The 18,694-nt window shown below is 40.4% G+C and overlaps 1 protein-coding gene across 1 annotated transcript in view; it reads left to right on the plus strand.

Annotated features, from left to right (window-relative positions):
* The window catches only part of LOC141913869 (talin-1-like), a 38,488-nt gene that overhangs the window by 5,895 nt on the left and 13,899 nt on the right, over positions 1-18,694 (plus strand). The window contains 31 exon segments of the mRNA XM_074805035.1: positions 463-592; positions 960-1,109; positions 1,205-1,347; positions 2,815-2,942; positions 3,027-3,195; positions 3,313-3,570; positions 3,657-3,733; positions 3,814-3,994; positions 4,910-5,050; positions 5,140-5,300; positions 5,663-5,933; positions 6,368-6,745; positions 7,089-7,331; positions 7,522-7,764; positions 8,234-8,482; positions 8,964-9,095; positions 9,241-9,552; positions 9,797-9,916; positions 10,298-10,516; positions 10,606-10,724; positions 11,006-11,189; positions 11,616-11,882; positions 14,028-14,189; positions 14,306-14,446; positions 14,739-14,920; positions 15,007-15,139; positions 15,683-15,964; positions 16,199-16,345; positions 16,433-16,534; positions 17,749-17,868; positions 18,249-18,395. Of these exon segments, the coding sequence (XP_074661136.1) occupies positions 463-592; positions 960-1,109; positions 1,205-1,347; positions 2,815-2,942; positions 3,027-3,195; positions 3,313-3,570; positions 3,657-3,733; positions 3,814-3,994; positions 4,910-5,050; positions 5,140-5,300; positions 5,663-5,933; positions 6,368-6,745; positions 7,089-7,331; positions 7,522-7,764; positions 8,234-8,482; positions 8,964-9,095; positions 9,241-9,552; positions 9,797-9,916; positions 10,298-10,516; positions 10,606-10,724; positions 11,006-11,189; positions 11,616-11,882; positions 14,028-14,189; positions 14,306-14,446; positions 14,739-14,920; positions 15,007-15,139; positions 15,683-15,964; positions 16,199-16,345; positions 16,433-16,534; positions 17,749-17,868; positions 18,249-18,395 (5,691 nt within the window).

Below are 18,694 nucleotides of genomic sequence, written 5' to 3' on the forward strand. Positions count from 1 at the left end.
AATATTTGCTACAATAATATACTTGACAGTATCAATATACACCAGTCTAGTCGTAATATCTAGTAATTAGCAAACTCCATCGGGATCGTTTTCAACAATTAATCTACTCTATTAATTGGTTCCCATGGTGATTGTAGTTTGTCGGATATGGGCGACATGAAGCTAGCGTCCCGCGGGGCAGTTTACGGAGCCATCGTTCCGCGGAACCGAACCGGGGTTCCTCCTCCCTGCCGGTAGATTTAGTAAAGTCGTAATCGCAGATTTCTTCGCATTATACTCCGTTACATTAAACTGAATCTGAAATAAGAATTTGTTTCTATCTATTTTTTTTTCTGGGTCGGCATACACGCGATCGTGGTCGACACAGTACCCGGACAAGCTCATGAATACGAACAAGTCTGTGCAGAAAACCCGTTATCGCTGCTTTGCAGCTATATTTATTATTTATTTTTTTCTCTGTAGGATCTGTTGGAATATAAACCGAAATTTCGTATATTACGAATTCGAACTTTGGACGGAAGCGTAAAAACTTTACAAGTCGACGATAGTCAAACGATATCAAACTTGATGGTTACGATCTGTACTAAAATAGGTAAATATCGAAATATCACCGAAAATATCTGAAAATATTGGAAGTTTTATCAACAGGACTAGGTTCCTAATATTCAAAGATAACTGATTACTAATATTGCTTATTTAAGGCGGCCATCTTGGATTATGCGCTAACCTGAGATTTTGATTTGAGATTTGGGGGGCAGAATTTCAAAATACTGAGCATAAACCATTTTGCCGGGAGTCTAGCTATCATTTATCAAAATCCAAGATGGCCGCTATTATTTGTTACGCGTGGTGTATCATTGATCAAGAAAATTATCAATTATTGCTTGAATATTCTTTATCTACGAATAATTGAATATCTATATGAAAAAACTATTGAATATTTGTTATTCTTCGTTCAGGAATAACGAACTATGAAGAATATTCGCTGGTTCGCGAACTATCTGAGGAGGAACGCGAGAAAACGTTAACCTTAAAACGAGAACGCACGCTCGCTAGAGATCAGAAAAAACTGGAAGCCATGAAGAAAAAACTACACACAGACGACGAACGTAAGTCTTCGGTCATCGGTCTTCGTATATAAGTCTTCAGTTTTAAGACTTAAGATGAAAGATTTTTGTATTTTTTTCTTTTTTTCACGCGACAGTGAATTGGTTGGATCATTCTAAAACTCTTCGGGAACAAGGCGTTGAAGAAAGTGAATGTCTTTTATTGCGACGTAAATTCTTCTTCTCCGATCAGAACGTCGACGCCAGGGATCCGGTCCAATTGAATTTACTCTACGTTCAGGTAACTATTCACATAACGCTTTAAAATCTAGAATCTGACTTACTGTCATTTGGATATGACTTTGACTATAGTTGGACAAGTTTTGTCCTTAAGAGATCTGACTTGAGCTGAGTCTACTGTATCATCCAACTCAGATATCGCTCTCAAGTCAAAAGATCAGACTTGAGCTGAGTCTACTGTACCATCCAACTCAGATATCGCTCTCAAGTCAAAAGATCCGACTTGAGCGGAGTCTACTGTACCATCCAACTCAGATATCGCTCTCAAGTCAAAAGATCCGACTTGAGCGGAGTCTACTGTACCATCCAACTCAGATATCGCTCTCAAGTCAAAAGATCAGACTTGAGCGGAGTCTACTGTACCATCCAACTCAGATATCACTCTCAAGTCAAAAGATCTGACTTGAACAGAGTCTCCTGTACCATCCAACTCAGATATCACTCTCAAGTCAAAAGATCAGACTTGAGCGGAGTCTACTGTACCATCCAACTCAGATATCACTCTCAAGTCAAAAGATCTGACTTGAACAGAGTCTACTGTACCATCCAACTCAGATATCACTCTCAAGTCAAAAGATCAGACTTGAGCGGAGTCTACTGTACCATCCAACTCAGATATCACTCTCAAGTCAAAAGATCTGACTTGAACAGAGTCTACTGTACCATCCAACTCAGATATCACTGTCAAGTCAAAAGATCAGACTTGAGCTGAGTCTACTGTATCATCCAACTCGGATATCACTCTTAAGTCAAAAGATCTGACTTGAGCGGAGTCTACTTATCATCCAACTCAGATATCACTCTCAAGTCAAAAGATCAGACTTGAGCGGAGTCTACTGCACCATCCAACTCAGATATCACTCTCAAGTCAAAAGATCAGACTTGAGCGGAGTCTACTGTATCATCCAACTCAGATATCACTTTCAAGTCAAAAGATCTGACTTGAGCAGAGTCTACTGTATCATCCAACTCAGATATCACTCTCAAGTCAAAAGATCAGACTTGAGCTGAGTCTACTGTATCATCCAACTCGGATATCACTCTTAAGTCAAAAGATCTGACTTGAGCGGAGTCTACTTATCATCCAACTCAGATATCACTCTCAAGTCAAAAGATCAGACTTGAGCGGAGTCTACTGCACCATCCAACTCAGATATCACTCTCAAGTCAAAAGATCTGACTTAAGCGGAGTCTACTGTACCATCCAACTCAGATATCACTCTCAAGTCAAAAGATCTGACTTGAGCGGAGTCTACTGTACCATCCAACTCAGATATCACTCTCAAGTCAAAAGATCTGACTTGAGCGGAGTCTACTGTACCATCCAACTCAGATATCACTCTCAAGTCAAAAGATCTGACTTGAGTGGAGTCTACTGTATCATCCAACTCAGATATCACTGTCAAGTCAAAAGATCCGACTTGAGCGGAGTTTACTGTAACATAATGGATCTGTTTTCTTGTTACAGTCTCGAGACGCCATATTGAATGGAACTCATCCAGTCACTCAAGACGAAGCCGTTAAATTCGCCGGTATTCAATGTCAAGTTCAATTCGGGGACCACGTAGAACACAAGCACAAACCTGGATTCCTTGAGTAAGAAGCTTCATTAGAATTTACGAATGAATGTCCATACGTCGGGAAGATTTTAATTTTTGTGGTTTATTTATTTCCGCGCAGTTTGAAAGAATTTCTGCCGAAAGAATACGTGAAAATAAAAGGCGTCGAAAAAAAGATCTACGCGGAACACAAACGATACTGTACGCTGACCGACAATGAGGCTAAAGCTAAATTCACGCAGTTTTGTCGCTCGTTGAAAACATACGGAATCACGTTCTTTCTCGTGAAGGTAAGAGATGTATCAATTTGAGATATCAATTTGAGATATCAATTTGAGTTATCAATGATTTGAGATATCAATGATTCATGTAATTGATGATTTTTCCCTTTTCATTTGTAACAACAGGAAAAAATGAAAGGTAAAAATAAACTGGTTCCTCGATTGTTGGGTATCACTAAGGACAGCGTCGTTAGGGTCGACGAGAAAACGAAAGAGATTTTAAAAGTTTGGCCGCTGACGACCGTGCGTCGCTGGGCCGCGTCGCCGAACAGTTTCACGCTGGATTTCGGAGATTACGCAGATTCCTATTACTCGGTACAAACTACGGAAGGCGAACCGATATCTCAACTTATAGCTGGATATATCGATATCATTCTCAAAAAGGTATTTCACCTTTCATGTTTGAGATTTCAGAAAATATTTTTCATTTCGCGAAATAGAATTTGTGAAATAATTGTTTTTTCGTTTAGAAAAAAGCTAAGAATTATTTTGGAATTGAGGGAGATGAGGAGTCCACGATGTTGGAGGACAGCGTCTCGCCGGCAAAGTACGTACTCAATAAAAACCGCTTTAATTGACGTTGAATTTATAGTTACTGATCATATCGTTTGATTTATTCGTTACTAGGGCGACGATTATTCAGCACCAGTCGTCTAAGATCGGGCAAGCGACGTCCGGATCGGTGGCGATACCGGCGGTGCTCCGCGCCGGGGAACCCGGGGGCGGCGGATACAGTACCGGTACGATGCAACAAGCGCAGTTCGTAACTACTAGTAACCAAGCACACAGCGTGCACGCTGCTCCCTCGGTGAGTGACAACTTAAACCTCATTCATCGTTGTCTTATTATTTATGGTGAAGTTTTTTTCGAAGAAAAAAAATTTTTTCTATTGTTACTGTTTATTTAAACTCATGTCGTCATGGTAATATATTTATACATATATATTGTTATTCTGTTGTTTCCGATTCAAAACAGATTTTACGAGTAAGTTTCCCCTGAAAATTTCACACTGCGATTGAAAATGTTTTCGTCATATACCGTGGTGTTGAGGGGTTCTCTCCCCTACCCCCAGCGCATCCGGTTTATATGACTCTCAATAGTTCGGTGGTGGTTCAGTCAATTTCTTGTTTCTGTTTCTGGTGTGATTTTCTCTGTTTCATGAATTTCACTTTTTTTGTCGAATTTTATGTTGAAACATTTTACAGAGAAAATCATGTTCGCAAAAAGTTCGCAAAATGTTAATTGCTAATTCTTTGTTCTCGTTTCTGCCTCGGATCCTGATTCCTGGATTCTCGGATTCTCAGTCGCTTTGTGGTCTATCAATCTTCATTTCCAGCTGAATTCCCGCGAAAATTATAATCAACGAAATCCCCTAAAAAAATTAATTCTAATAAATATTACTTTCTAATTATGATAATTTCACCACCATTGTTTATAAATTCATTAATTCTTTCCGACCCTTTTCTGTTCTGCCCTGAAATATCGTAAAACTGGTAATTCCTGGAAAAAAAAGTGAAATAATGTACTATTTTTTTAATTGTGGAGGGTTAAGATGTTATTTTAGAACGCAATATTTGGTTTATGATGGGGGTAGCTTTAGTAGATTGCTTTGAATGTATTAAGGTCATTGTCACTCATTGTCAGTTTAGTCAGTTAGAAATTCAAATAGTTGAAAATTTGAAAATTCAGATTGATAAGTTTGTCGCTTGCAATTTTTTTCCAGGGTCAAAGTTCTCAGATTCACGGTCTCGGTAAAGCCCAGAGGGCGCTGTTAGGCACGATCGAGGATAGTATCGGAGCGATGGAAGGTGCGAGAAACGACCTTGACTCTAAAGCCGACCTTCCTCCTCTCGGTTCAGACGCTGTAAGTTATTTCACCCGATTTCTCCACGCGAGTCTCGGACTGATTATTCCGTGATAAACAATTCTCTTTGTTGTCGTTATTGTTGCTAGGCTTCTAAGAAATGGCGCGAGAACACGCTGGACGTATCCCGTCAGAAGGTCGACGCCCACCTGTCGTCTATGAATGCTGCGACTGCCCAGTTGGTGACCTTGACTGCCGGAGGTCCGGATGAGACTGACTTCACAGCAGTCGGATCAGCCGTCAAAACTATGTAAGTTTCAGCTCATTAGAATATCCAAAATTTATAATATATCAATAGTTTCATGTCACGATATAAAAATCTCAAATTCATGATAACTTGTTTGTGATATAACTGATAAACGAAAGTGTTCTCACTGATTCTACAATCGATGATATTTCAAAGTTTATTTATCTAACAGTTTTGAGATTTCTTCAGGCTTTCGCTATTTTCAGATCAACTGACATAACAGATTACTGTTTCTTTTATACTGCATTTAGATAATTCTCAAAAACTGTTGGATAAATAAACACTGAAATCTCATAATTGCGATATCATTCTGTGATATTTCGATATTTTGCTTTATTTAACGACGAGTTTATTATTTCTGGCAGCTCTTCGAACATGACCGAACTGTCGTCCGACGTAAGAATGCTCGCCGCGCTTCAAGAAGACGAGAAATCCGGAAATAGTTTACTGGACGCGACGCGAATCCTGTGCAGCGCGTTCTCCGACTTGTTGAAAGCGGCGCAACCCGACGGTAAAGAACCGCGACAGAATCTGTTAAACGCCGCCAGTAAAATCGGTGAGGCGAGTAACGATTTGATGAGGAACGTTCACGAGGATGAGGTCAACTATCAAGGAGAGGTCGATAAAGCGTATCAGGTATATCGGAGTCTTATTTGTTAATGTTCTGCGATATTTCACTCTTTTAGGTCATAAAATAAACCCAAAACTATGCGATTAAACTTTTTAAACCAGGGGCTACAGTTGCTGAAAAGTTGGTTAAAAGAGTTAACCAGTGGATAGTTGGCATAGTGACAATTAGAATGTCATTTTCACCATGGTATTAATCCACTGGTTATCTTTAACCAACCTTTGAGCAACTGGCTCCAGTTTTGTACAGATTTGAAGGAGAACCAAAAGCGTCTTCTGAATTTGAATGAGTGAAATATTAGCTATTTTGTAAAATTCCTCAAGTTGTTACATCAATTAAATGATTATGTGCTAGTTTTACAATTCAGTTAAATTATGATCAGTTACTTATGACCGTCTTCTCAATGATTTCGATCATTCAGTAGAAATGCTTGTAATTTCAGGATACTTTGTTAGGTTTGGCTAAAGCTGTTGCAAACGCTACCGCCGCCCTGGTGTTGAAAGCGAAAGGCGTCGCCAGCAAATGCGAAGATCAAACTACGCAGAATAAAGTGATCAGTAACGCCACCCAGTGCGCGTTAGCGACATCGCAACTTGTCGCGTGTACGAAAGTGGTCGCTCCGACCGTACACAGTCCCGGTTGTCAGGAGCAACTGGTAGAAGCGGCGAAGCACGTAGCTAAATCGGTAGAAGGAATCGTAAACATGGCTCAGGCCTCGTGTCAGGACGAGAAACTATTATCAGAACTAGGAGCAGCAGCGACTGCTGTAACACGAGCGTTAAACGACCTACTTCAACATATCAAACAAGGGAATGGAAAAGTAAGATTTTTTAAACGCAATTCCACGGTTCTCAATTTGACTTCAGGGGCCACTTGCAGAGTCGTGACTTAAGTCCAAAAGTGATCTTAAATCTTAAGACTGGTCTTAAGTTGTTAGATTGGCTATAGAACTAAGCTGGTCTTAGACCAGTCTTAAGTCTAAGCCATGACTATGCAACCGGCCCATAGGGCCAATTCAACAGTCACGGCTTAGATTCCAATTTAGTTCTATAGTCAATCTAACAAGACCATCCTTTAGATATTTCTGACCAAATATCGATATATCAATCCAAATATTGATATTTCCTTCAGTTGATATTTATTTTCGCTTCGTTTACTCTCAGGGATTCCAACAGGAAACGACGATCGACACTGTCGTCACGGCGACGGATAAATTGTTCAGTTCTATGGGCGATTCTCCGGAGATGGTTAAACAAGCTCGCGTTCTTGCACAGGCGACTTCTCAACTCGTGAACGCGATCAGAGTCCAAGCGGAAGATCACCCAGACGACGATATGCAAAAACGTCTGCTCGAAGCGGCAAAGATTTTAGCAGACGCGACGGCTCGCATGGTCGCCGCTGCCAAGGTCAGTGGAGGTCGAATAATTATTTAAACTGAGGAAGCACCCTGTTGGTTTAGATGATTATCATTAAACTGTTGGTTTGAATTTGGCATTCATACCTATAACTTAATCATAAGGACAAAAATTGTTAATGTTATATTCTAGTATTTCAAATTTGATGAATTCTTTACCGGTCAGTATTGTTGCGTTGTAGTCGTGTGCTAGTAACCCTAACGACAACGAACAGCAGACGGTTTTACGCGAGGCAGCTGAAGAACTTCGATCAGCTACTAACACAGCTGCTGCGAACGCGCTGAAAAAACGACTGATGACCAATTTACAGTTCGCTGCGAAACAAGTGATCTCTTCGACGACTCAAATGTCGACTGCTGCGCAATCATCGGAAAGCGCGAACTCGAATCAAGCAGCCGGGCATCATCTTACGGCTCAATGTAGGGTATGTATCATATCGTCTCCTAACCACAGACGGATGGTAGCGCTATAGTTTGGACCAAATATTCCCATGTAGAAAAACCCACAAGAAGAGTAAACTCATCGATTCTAACAATCGGCCAATCATAGAATGTATATATGAATTTTCTGTGATATTCTGTGACCATATCTCTCCAATATTCAATGTACTATTCCCCTGTTGTAGTGAATGCATTCTAATGAAATATGCATCTATTAATGTTTGAGGATAATTGAATTATTCTATGCTAATATTTCTAGAAACCAACTGATCCACAGTATTGTGATCAGTGTTGAAATAAGTTCATTTTCAATGAGTCAATTCTTAACTCAAAACTTCGGAACTGAGTCTAGTTGAATAACCATCGTCAGAAATGACTCTCACCTTCCCTGCATCATCATAAACGTCTCTACTTAAGAGAATAGATTCTATTTCTGGTGTTTCCTTCGTTTAGCTCGTCACTGATCAACTGCCCGAACTGATACACGCCATTAAAGCCACTCTGAACGATCCCGACAGTATGACATCACAATCACACCTGATCAACACGGCCGAAGAGGTTTTACAACCGGCCGGTAAAATGATCGCAGCGGCGAAGGCAGCAATTCCAACAATAACAGACCAGGCATCGGCGATGAGTCTCGCAAACTCGTGTAATAATACAGCATCGGCTTTGGCTGAGCTGAGAACGGCAGTTAGCAAGGTACAGTTTAATTTTACTCGGGGGCAGAATTTCAATTATTGTGATGAATATTTCACCAGTTTATCACACCCTAGTTTTAACTACGACATCTGCAATCAGTTGTACAGTTTTAGGCTTAGACTTAAGACCCTCACTTCCATCAGTGCCTACAACACCAGGAATCAGTTGTATATAGTCTTAGGCTTAGACTTAAGACCCATCCTAGAGAACTTCAGACTAGTTTAAAGATTCAAGATCACTTTTGGATTTAAGTTAGGACTTTGTTACTGGGTTTTGGAAGCAGTTTTATGGTTGATAGTTAAACTCATTGTAGAGTGCATTAGATTAATTCTCATTTCCAAGCTCAACTGTGCAATCAGGTTCAGATCTACCGTGTGCAATCAGGTTCAGATCTACCGTGTGCAATCAGGTTCAGATCTACTGCGTCTACTTGATCATTCCTTTTGACGCGGTTTAATTCTTCAGTTTTCTCTATTTTCAGGCTCAGGAAGCTTACGGCGCTTCGTTAGAATTGGACGCGGCTTCGAGTCAAATTCACGATTTAGAACGAGAGCTCGAGGAAATATTACAAAATATCAAGAAAAATCAACTTGTTGCGTTACCGGGCGAAACGGTAAGTTAAAAATTCAAATATTTGTTGCTCTTTTGTATTCTATGTATCGGTATTTGAATTTTCTATAATTCCCATCATCCTGAATGGCTTCGCAGAAAACCCGTTATCGCTGCTTTGCTGCTATATTTGTAAGACTCTATTTCAGGCGGAATCTTGTGCTTTGCAAGTGGGTGGAATTTCTAAAACAGTCGGGTCGTCAATGGCCCAGCTACTGACCGCCGCAACCCAGGGTAACGAGAATTACACGGGTATCGCAGCCCGCGACACGGCCCACGCTCTACGCACTCTGACGTCTGCCGTACGCGGAGTCGCCGCTAATTCCAGCGATAAAAACCTCCAACACTCGATCGTCGTGGCAGCGCGCGAAGTGATGGGGAAATCCGTGCAACTTCTCAACGAATCGAAATCGGCCGTTAACAGTCCGAATAATCCGGAGAATAATCAGCGACTCGCGCAGGTAAACTATCAACACCAGGTGGCGCTGCATGTCTCAACTGTTGTCAATAGAATCTCTAAAACAACACCAGGGGGCGCTGCATCTCTCAACTGTTGTCAATAGAATCTCTAAAACAACACCAGGGGGCGCTGCATCTCTCAACTGTTGTCAATAGAATCTCTAAAACAACACCAGGGGCGCTGCATCTCTCAACTGTCGTCAAGTGAATCTCTAAAAATGTTTTGTTTCTCATTATGAACAATAGGTGGCGAAGACAGTATCGAATGCGTTGAATAACTGTGTGAATTGTTTACCGGGTCAACACGAGGTCGAGGTGGCCATTAAACAGGTGTCAACAGCGAGTCAGAAGATCACAATGGGAGAGGTATGTACTAGAGACCCGAGGCTGGTGGTGCCCATCCTTGTCTTAACCAATCCCTTAAATCATATACCCCAGCACTGGGTTTCATAGTTATGAAACCTAAATAATCCCTGGGAATATTTTGAAATTTGTCAGTTATAACCATGGTTTCTCATTGTTACTATGGTGGTTGTCACCCAGATTGAGGATTTACCCCTAGGGATAACTTTGATACTCAGTCTATGAAACCGGGCCCAGTTGTTTTATGGTGAAAATTTTTGTTCCTTCAAATAGGACCTGTATTCGTACACTCCAATCAGTTTTATAGGTGATATATTTTGTCACTTATTTCTCTGCTGCCTATTTTGATTTTTCTCTAATATTGCGTTGTTTTTATTCGCGCAGTATCCAAAAACTGTTAAATCGTTCACCGAGGTTCAAATGGAGTTGAATAATTCGGCGGTTAATTTGAATCAAGCCGCGTGCGAGATCGTCACTCATTCCCGCGGTACGCCGCAACAATTAGCGTCGTCGGCGACGCGATTCGGAGGTGCGTACGGTGATTTCGTTACGAGCGGTATGACAATGGCTGGCGTTACTAAGGACAACGAAGTACAAGCTCAGGTCAGTCGGCAGATTTTAAATTTAACGGTCAAAATAATTCGTTAGATGATTTTGAAAATCTGAATATCTTATTCTGATTTCGTTTATAGATCGTCACGAACTTGCGAAATACTTCGACTGTTTCTAGTAAACTGTTGTTAGCTGCTAAGGGACTCTCAGCCGACCCGAACGCACCTAATGCTAAGAATTTACTAGCTCAGGCTGCCAGGTAATATATCGATTACATATCTTAATCCGGTTCCTCGTTTGTGGTCTGTCCTAAGCTTTATCACATATCTTCTGGTCCGGTTTAACAGTTCCTTGGCTAGGTCTAACTCCCAGGTTGAGTCTCTCAGAGTTGAAGTTTCAGATTTTGGAACTACAGCGGAAGTTTGTCAAACTACTTTTACTGTATATCTTGATCACCCTACTCTATCCCAGGTCTATCTTATTTTCAGTTATCTTCAAGCATTATTTCCGATTATTGACATTTTGTTATGTTTATTTCAGAGCTGTGACTGAAAGTATAAACAATCTGATAAATATCTGTACGACGTCTGCCCCGGGACAGAAGGAATGCGACAACGCTCTCAGACAAATTCAAACCATGAGAAATCTGCTGGAAAACGCAAACGAACCGGTCAGCGATAATTCTTATTTCGATTGTCTCGATGGAGTGATGGAGTGGTCCAAGGTAAGTAACAAGATGAAAGAGAGGGAGATGTAGAATTAGAGGGAGAGAGAGAGAGGAGGACAGGGAGAGAGGGGAGAGAGAGGGGAGGGAGAGGGAGAGAGTGGGAGAGAGATAGATGTAGAGGGAGAGATAGATGTAGAGGGAGAGAGAGAGAGAAGGGGACAGGGAGAGGGGAGGTAGAGGGAGAGAGAGGGAGAGGAAGAGGAGAGAGAGAGGTGACAGAAAAGTTAGAGGAAGTTGGAAGGAGTAAGGAATATATGAAGTGGCCCAAGTTAAGAATCAACAGGAGTGAAAGAGGAGAGAACAGATGAGAAAAGGGGAGACGTCAGGGACTGAGGGAGGAAGAGAGAGAAATAATGTTATTAGTTTTCACTGAATCTCAGTGATTTGAAGTTGAAACATTTATCATTGTGGTATTTATTGCAGTCTCTCGGTGAAGCTATGACTGGAATTTCAAATCACGCCAAAAAAGGAGAATTGGACCAATTTTGCGATTCGGTTAAAAAGTTTGCGTCAGCCGTCGGTGGTTTAACGGAGAACTCGGCGCAGGCGGCGTATCTCGTCGGAATATCGGACCCAGCATCGGAACCGGGTCGTGCCGGGCTCGTCGACCAATCACAGTTCGCCCGTGCGAATCAAGCCATTCAGATCGCGTGTCAGAGTTTAACAAATCCAGCCAGCTCGCAACAGGAGGTACGTTTCATCGCTATAGTAACTAGATTTGATAGGTCAATTGCTCTAAGGCCGATATCTGAACGCCATGACACTTCATAGAGTTGAAATATTCAACTCGATTTTAAATCTTTGGTCAAACTTTATCGACTACCACTGTGGACATGGGTTCATGATTGAGCAAGCTTTGAGCAACTGACCTGTGAACTATTTCAAATGAAATCAGGTAGTTAACATTGAAAATACCACCACTACCCAACTTAGAACTATTTCAACTATTCTGCTGAAAATAACTAATGATAATTTCTATGAATCAGTAACAAAAATCATAAGAATGCATCATACGCTGACTAACTATATACTGCTGTTTGGATGTCTGTGGATGTTTGTTTGTGTTGGCTGTTTGAATGAATTATCGAATATTCTAAAAGTCTGCTTTGAAATCTAGATTCTCCGCGAATATAATTAACATATTTAATTAGTCGTCTGCTGCATGTGATAAACATAATGCGTAAAATAGAAGCAAAACACATCATCGCGTAGAGAAAAAAATGTATGATTGTATGGTTCTGATGTATCAGGCAGATTTAATGTGTTGAATGTTGAGCATGAACTGGAACCAGTAGTTCAGTTCTTGGTCTGAATTTTACATTTTCTTACAAAAATGAAGAGAGAGAACGATGAAAAAGAACTTATTTCAATTGTGGGTCGAGAACTGTAGTACTCTGTTCACAAAACTAGTAGAACTGGGTCCAGAACTGTTGAACCGAGCCCAGAACCATGGCGCTGCACCCAGACCTGCAACTGAGCCCAGAACTGTTAAACTGAGCCCAGAACCATGGCGCTGCACCCAGAACTGCAACTGAGCCCAGAACTGTGGAACTTAGCCCAGAACTGTTGCTCTGAGCCCAGACCTGCAACTGAGCCCAGAACTGTTAAACTGAGCCCAGAACCATGGCGCTGCACCCAGAACTGCAACTGAGCCCAGAACTGTGGAACTTAGCCCAGAACTGTTAAACTGAGCCCAGAACCATGGCGCTGCACCCAGAACTGCTACTGAGCCCAGAACTGTGGAACTAAACCCAGACCTGGGGCAGTCAGTTCATACTCTAAAGACACATAGAAGTATTTTGCCTGAAATATTAGAACTATATAATTATGTTGTTGGATTTTGCACATGCAGCAGTCGCAGCGGCTGCAGCAGCAGCAGCAGCTGCAGTAGACTATAATATTGGTCTCTCTCTCATAACATAGATGTTGTAGTTGTTTGAAATATTTGTGTATATATATATATATAATATTCTCTGCACGTTGTTTTCTATTCTATCTACGTTGTTTATCAAGGATTTTCGCGCCATGGTAACGTACAACAATAATGTTTGTTTATAACGACGCTTCTTATTGTTGAATAATCGTTTTTTATTCTATTCGTATTCAAAACCTACCGAAAAAAAAACTATTCTTTCAAAATCATAGCACTTTCACTTAAGTAAGCCACGTGTTTCCTGTCCCATATCCAGTCCTTAGGATGGAATAACTTTCCTTAGAATTATGATATTAATTTATTAGTTTATTTAGACCAGAAAATATCAATTTGTGGAATATCACCTTAAACATGAAAAATATGTTAAAATCTATCTGAAATCGGGAGTAAACTCTGAACGTGTTATTCGAATATATTCATTCCCTGCATGGCATTTTGAATTTACATCTCTGTTGCATCATTGTCATCATTGTTGTATTCGGTTGCTAAGTTATTGTCGTTTTGTGGTTTTGTAAAATTTAGTGGTTCATCTCTGCCCCATACCCCTGACCCATCCTGAAGCCCCTCCCCCTACTGATCCTGAAAATGGCTCCATCTCCAAAACAAATCCTAAGTTTATATTTTATATCTCTTTTTGTTGGTTATAGTTTAATTCAAGTAGAGTAGCATGGGTTAATAGCATTATCCTCTACCACCTCACTAGCGCCCCACTCCTCACCCCTCCTGCCTCACTCCACTAGAGGACTGGTCTCTACCATCATACCTTATCAAACATCTTTTCGTCATTTTCATTGTTGGTAAATGGTTTGAATTTTGAATTTCGAAACTGAAAACGTCTTAAAAATGAATTCTGAACGACCGCTCGAAACACGTCCGTTTAAAATCTGATTGTTTTATTGCAGGTGTTGTCCGCGGCAACAGTCGTCGCTAAGCACACGTCTGCATTGTGTAATACGTGCAGAATGGCGTCTGCTAAGACGAGTAACCCGGTCGGCAAACGTCACTTCGTCCAATCAGCTAAAGATGTCGCCAACAATACCGCTAACCTAGTCCGGGCTATAAAGGTAAATTGGGAGGAATTGAATTCTCGGAGCCAAGTTTTGACTGCTTTCTTGATATCTAAAATATTTTCATTCATTTCTATATCATGATTGAATGAATGTTTGATATTTGTTTTCAGGATCTGGACAGTAACTTCAGTGACGAGAACAGGCAGAAATGCGCTAACGCAGCTAAACCTCTCATACAAGCCGTAGAAGAACTGACAACGTTCGCGTCGTCCCCAGAATTTGCCAGCATTCCTGCTAGAATCAGTCCAGAAGTAAGTTTTCATCTTGTAGAGAGCTATCAAACTGTTTTCAGGTTCTGCTCAAATTTTTGGTTAAATTGCTATTTGTTTCTTCAGGTATTCAGTGAAGGCAATTATTCAAACTTGACCATTTTAAGCTTTAAGATAAAACTGGGCCTGGGAGCAAGTTGGACAGAAATATCTAATTTCCTTAAAAAATTTTTAAGATCAACTGAATTGATGAAGAAATTAGAGTATAAATATTTGGTAAAATTAGCCCTGATTATCAGATCGTCAAAATACATGTCTGTTTTATTGATTTCAGGCTCGACGAGCTCAAGAACCGATATTGACGTCTGGTAAAACGATGCTAGATGGCGCTTGCAACATGATTCAAGCGGCCAAACAACTGGCCGCTAATCCGAAAGACCCGCCCACATATCAACTCTACTCCAATCACAGCAAGAGTGTATCCAGCGCTATTAAGAGTCTAGTCACGTCAATCAGGTAGGTAGCTCCGCCCATATTTATACGCTACGCGCTTCGCTTACTGGTTGCTACGGTATTCGATATCGAACGTTCGATTGTTGCAGAGATCGCGCTCCGGGACAGAAAGAATGCGAAGAAGCCATCGATAAAATTAACGGTTGTATTCGAACGTTAGATCAAGCGTCGCTGGCCGCGATCAGTCAGAATCTTCCTCCTCGTAACGAGAATACACTTCAGGTAAATACACACACAATCTGGCGAGAGTCCTTTCAATTCTGTGGTCTGGAGAGCATAAAGAATACTTTCAAGATCTTCCACTGTCAGTTTATTCTGTCGTATCAAAGTTTTGTTACCCTAGTTCGACTTTTATTTACCAGGGCTCGGTTTCATAGACGTGGAAGAAAGATAGTCCCTGGGAACATTTTGAAATTTGTCAGTTATAACCATGGTTTCTCATTGTTACTATGGTGGTTATCACCCAAATTGAGGATTTACCCCTAGGGATAACTTTGATACTCAGTCTATGAAACCGGGCCCAGAAGTTTCTAATCAACACCACACAGGAAAAAATTGAATTAAAACATCTTCTAAAAATGAAGATTTTCTGCTATCCTGTCATTATAGTAACGTTTCAATTCTTAAAGTCCCAACAAAAACCCAGTACCCTTAGGATACCAGAATCCAGTACCCTTAGGATACTGTCTAAATCTAGCCCTGAATCTTGAGAGAAAAAATCTTTTCCTGGAATTAAAAATTTTGGAACCGTTGTCGTTTGCGCAGGGTTTCCAAGAGCAGATGATAAACGCGGCCCGCGAGATCATGGAGAATATCACACCGATTCAAGAAGCTGCGAAAGGCGAAAAAGGTGAAGCCGAAAAACTGGGCCACCTGGTGAGCACGATCGGAAACTATTTCGAACCGTTGTCGACGAACGCTGTCGGCACGGCGTCGAAAACAATGAACTCGAAAAATCAGATGGCAATTCTCGACCAATCAAAAACGGTGATCGAGGCTTCGTTGCAGTTCATGTATGCGGCTAAAGAGGGTGCTGGAAACCAAAAGGTACAAAAATATTTTAAAATGGTTTCTCATTCCTGAAAATGTTCATTTGATTTGTAATAAAGGCAAAAGAACAATTTAGGCCAAACTCTTCTAACTTGGTGATACTGAGCACTTGAAAATTTCTGTGTCACTTTTCTTTTGGCCCGCAAAATACTGATCTGGTTTAGAGACACCAAAAGGGCCAATCTTTTTGAACTTGCTGATGCTGAGGTTTTTAATGTTTTAAATCAATAGGCTGTTCATACGCACAACACAATAGACGAGGCTGCTGAAAGTTTAACTGAAGTGATGAAAGATCTACTGGAAACATTAGAAGAAGCAGCCTCTCAGACCGGTAACGTCAGTGCTATGTTAGATAGCATCACGAAAGGAATAGCTAAGGTACGTTCTGTAAACCTTGCAGTGTTTCGTGTGATAGATCCACTGTTATCTATATCTCAAGATTTTACGGTTGATTTCGAATTTCAGGCTGATGAGAAAATGGAACCAAACGACAGCATCTCGTACGTCGATTATCAGACAAGTATGGTTCGTTTAGCTAAACAGATAGCTAGAGCCTCGCAGGACATGGTGAGCGTTACTACATCTATACTCACTACAGTAGCCTAGTACAGTTAGTTACATCATGATAATTTGTAGTTTGCTAATTAATCAATTAATTAGTTTAATTTTCTGAGCCAGTCAGAATCCGCCCTAATTTAAAAAACCATGCTTTAATTTTAAAGCTTCAAGCCGAACATGAATAATCTAATAATTCGTTCGCTTCTGTTTATGAAGTTGTTTGTTTAATTTGAGTGTCATGAGTGTCATTATTGAGTGTTAATATTGAGTGTTCGCTGTATGAATGATCATTGTTCATTGTATCCACGGTAACGAATGTGTCGTCGCTCATCATCATCATCATCATCATCGTTTTCATTCATGTCGATTTGTGTCCGTAATTTAGGTCGGCAAGGCCGGGTTTGAATTCGGGGTAAGAGAACGCGTTAAATATCATTGTTGTCATGACGAACATTATCACCGGTAGTTAGTTTCATTTTAGCGTTGCTTAGTAACCAACAATGCGTCTGTTGCTGGCGGTAGTTTTTTTAAGCATTATTGAATCTGCTTCTATTAACATAGATGTTTTTTGCGACTGTGCGAAGAACTCTTCCTGGGAAGGGTCGACGATCAGTTTGGAGTCAGTGATTATTTTCAGGTTTTTTACGCATATGAATCATGGATCGCGTATTTTCCAGTTTTAAATTCATATCACTCTATCGTCTGTTGTCATGCTTTCATTGTTTCGATGTACTAGTATTCATCAGTTATTAAGAAAACTAGCATCGCGTCGTACTGAATACTAACACAATACTCTATTATCACGTATTTACGAATACCGGTACCGTATAATATAACTGGTAGAGACTGGTATTAACCTTAGTATTTCAGAGTTAATCAACGAAACCCACAGTTGATCGTGTAATAGTTTATTATGACAATTCTGACTAAATTTCATCATCAGAGAAATAAAAAGATAAACCAAATTTAACTTAAGTCAAAACTTCAAAACTGTCAGAATATAAACTGTTAAATCATCAATTGTGGGTTTTGCTGCTCGTTAACATTATATGATATATTTACGATGTCAAATACAAATTGTTTATATTCATTGCACTGTAGAATTAGAAATTGTATGTTGTGAATTGTATGTTGAATGTTGTAACATCTCGATGTTGTAAAGAGTTTTTAGAGATAATGTTTCAATTTTCTTGTTTCTGATAATTTGAATTCTGTAATTCCAGGCGAGTAAGTCGATACATAGCGTCCATGAACTGGCTCCGATCGGGAACGCGATTACGCGAGATTACAGTCAATTGTGTACGGATTCGCGCGGCGCCGTGGCAGCCACTGCTAACCCCGAGGTAAGACCTAAACCCATACTCTATCAATGAATGACACTGAGTTGATACTGAGGGCGCCACTAACCTGGAAATCATGGAAAAATTAGTGATATTGTCTTTTCTTTTAAAAGTCAGGGAATTTTCTTTAAAAAATACAGGGAATTCTGTAAAAAGCTAAAAATCAGGGGAAGTTATGGAAATTTGTTTAGATTTCTAGATTGTGCGTAAAATCAAACAGTTTCTGTCTATGTTTTACGTATTTGACTGCTTTAATTGATTAAATTATTAGCAGATCAACTCAGGGAAAACAACATGCTTGTCAGGGAATGGTCGGGGAAAAAGCAAGTCAATTAGAAATGGCCTCATTGTGATTTTATGCATTGTTGTTGTTGATGTTGTAGGTTGGAATGAGAATAAAATCAGCCGTTCAAGAGTTGGGTAAAGCGAGTATCGACCTGATACGCGATGCCGGAAACTTACAAGCAAATCCTACCGATAACTTCGCTCGTAAAGATCTTCACGATCATTCGAAGGTCGTCACAGACCGGGTACGTTTATTCCACATTCACACCCAGTTCCACAGTTCAGAAGTGCAGTTCCACAGTTCAGGAGCCACATTCACACCCAGTTCCACAGTTCAGGGGCACAGTTCCACAGTTCAGGGGCCAGTTGTTAAAAAGTTAATTGAAGATAATGACAAATACCATGGCAATCACTGGGGACATTTTGAAATTTGTCAGTTGAGGATACCAGTCTATGAAATCAGGCTCTTTTTCACTCATCTACTGATTACTGAGCAACACTAACCTCTAGGTTAGAATATAACTGATGGTTGATAGTCAGAGCA

The sequence above is a fragment of the Tubulanus polymorphus genome, chromosome 12 (assembly GCF_964204645.1).
Source record: "Tubulanus polymorphus chromosome 12, tnTubPoly1.2, whole genome shotgun sequence".
Taxonomy (NCBI): Eukaryota; Metazoa; Nemertea; class Palaeonemertea; order Tubulaniformes; family Tubulanidae; genus Tubulanus; species Tubulanus polymorphus.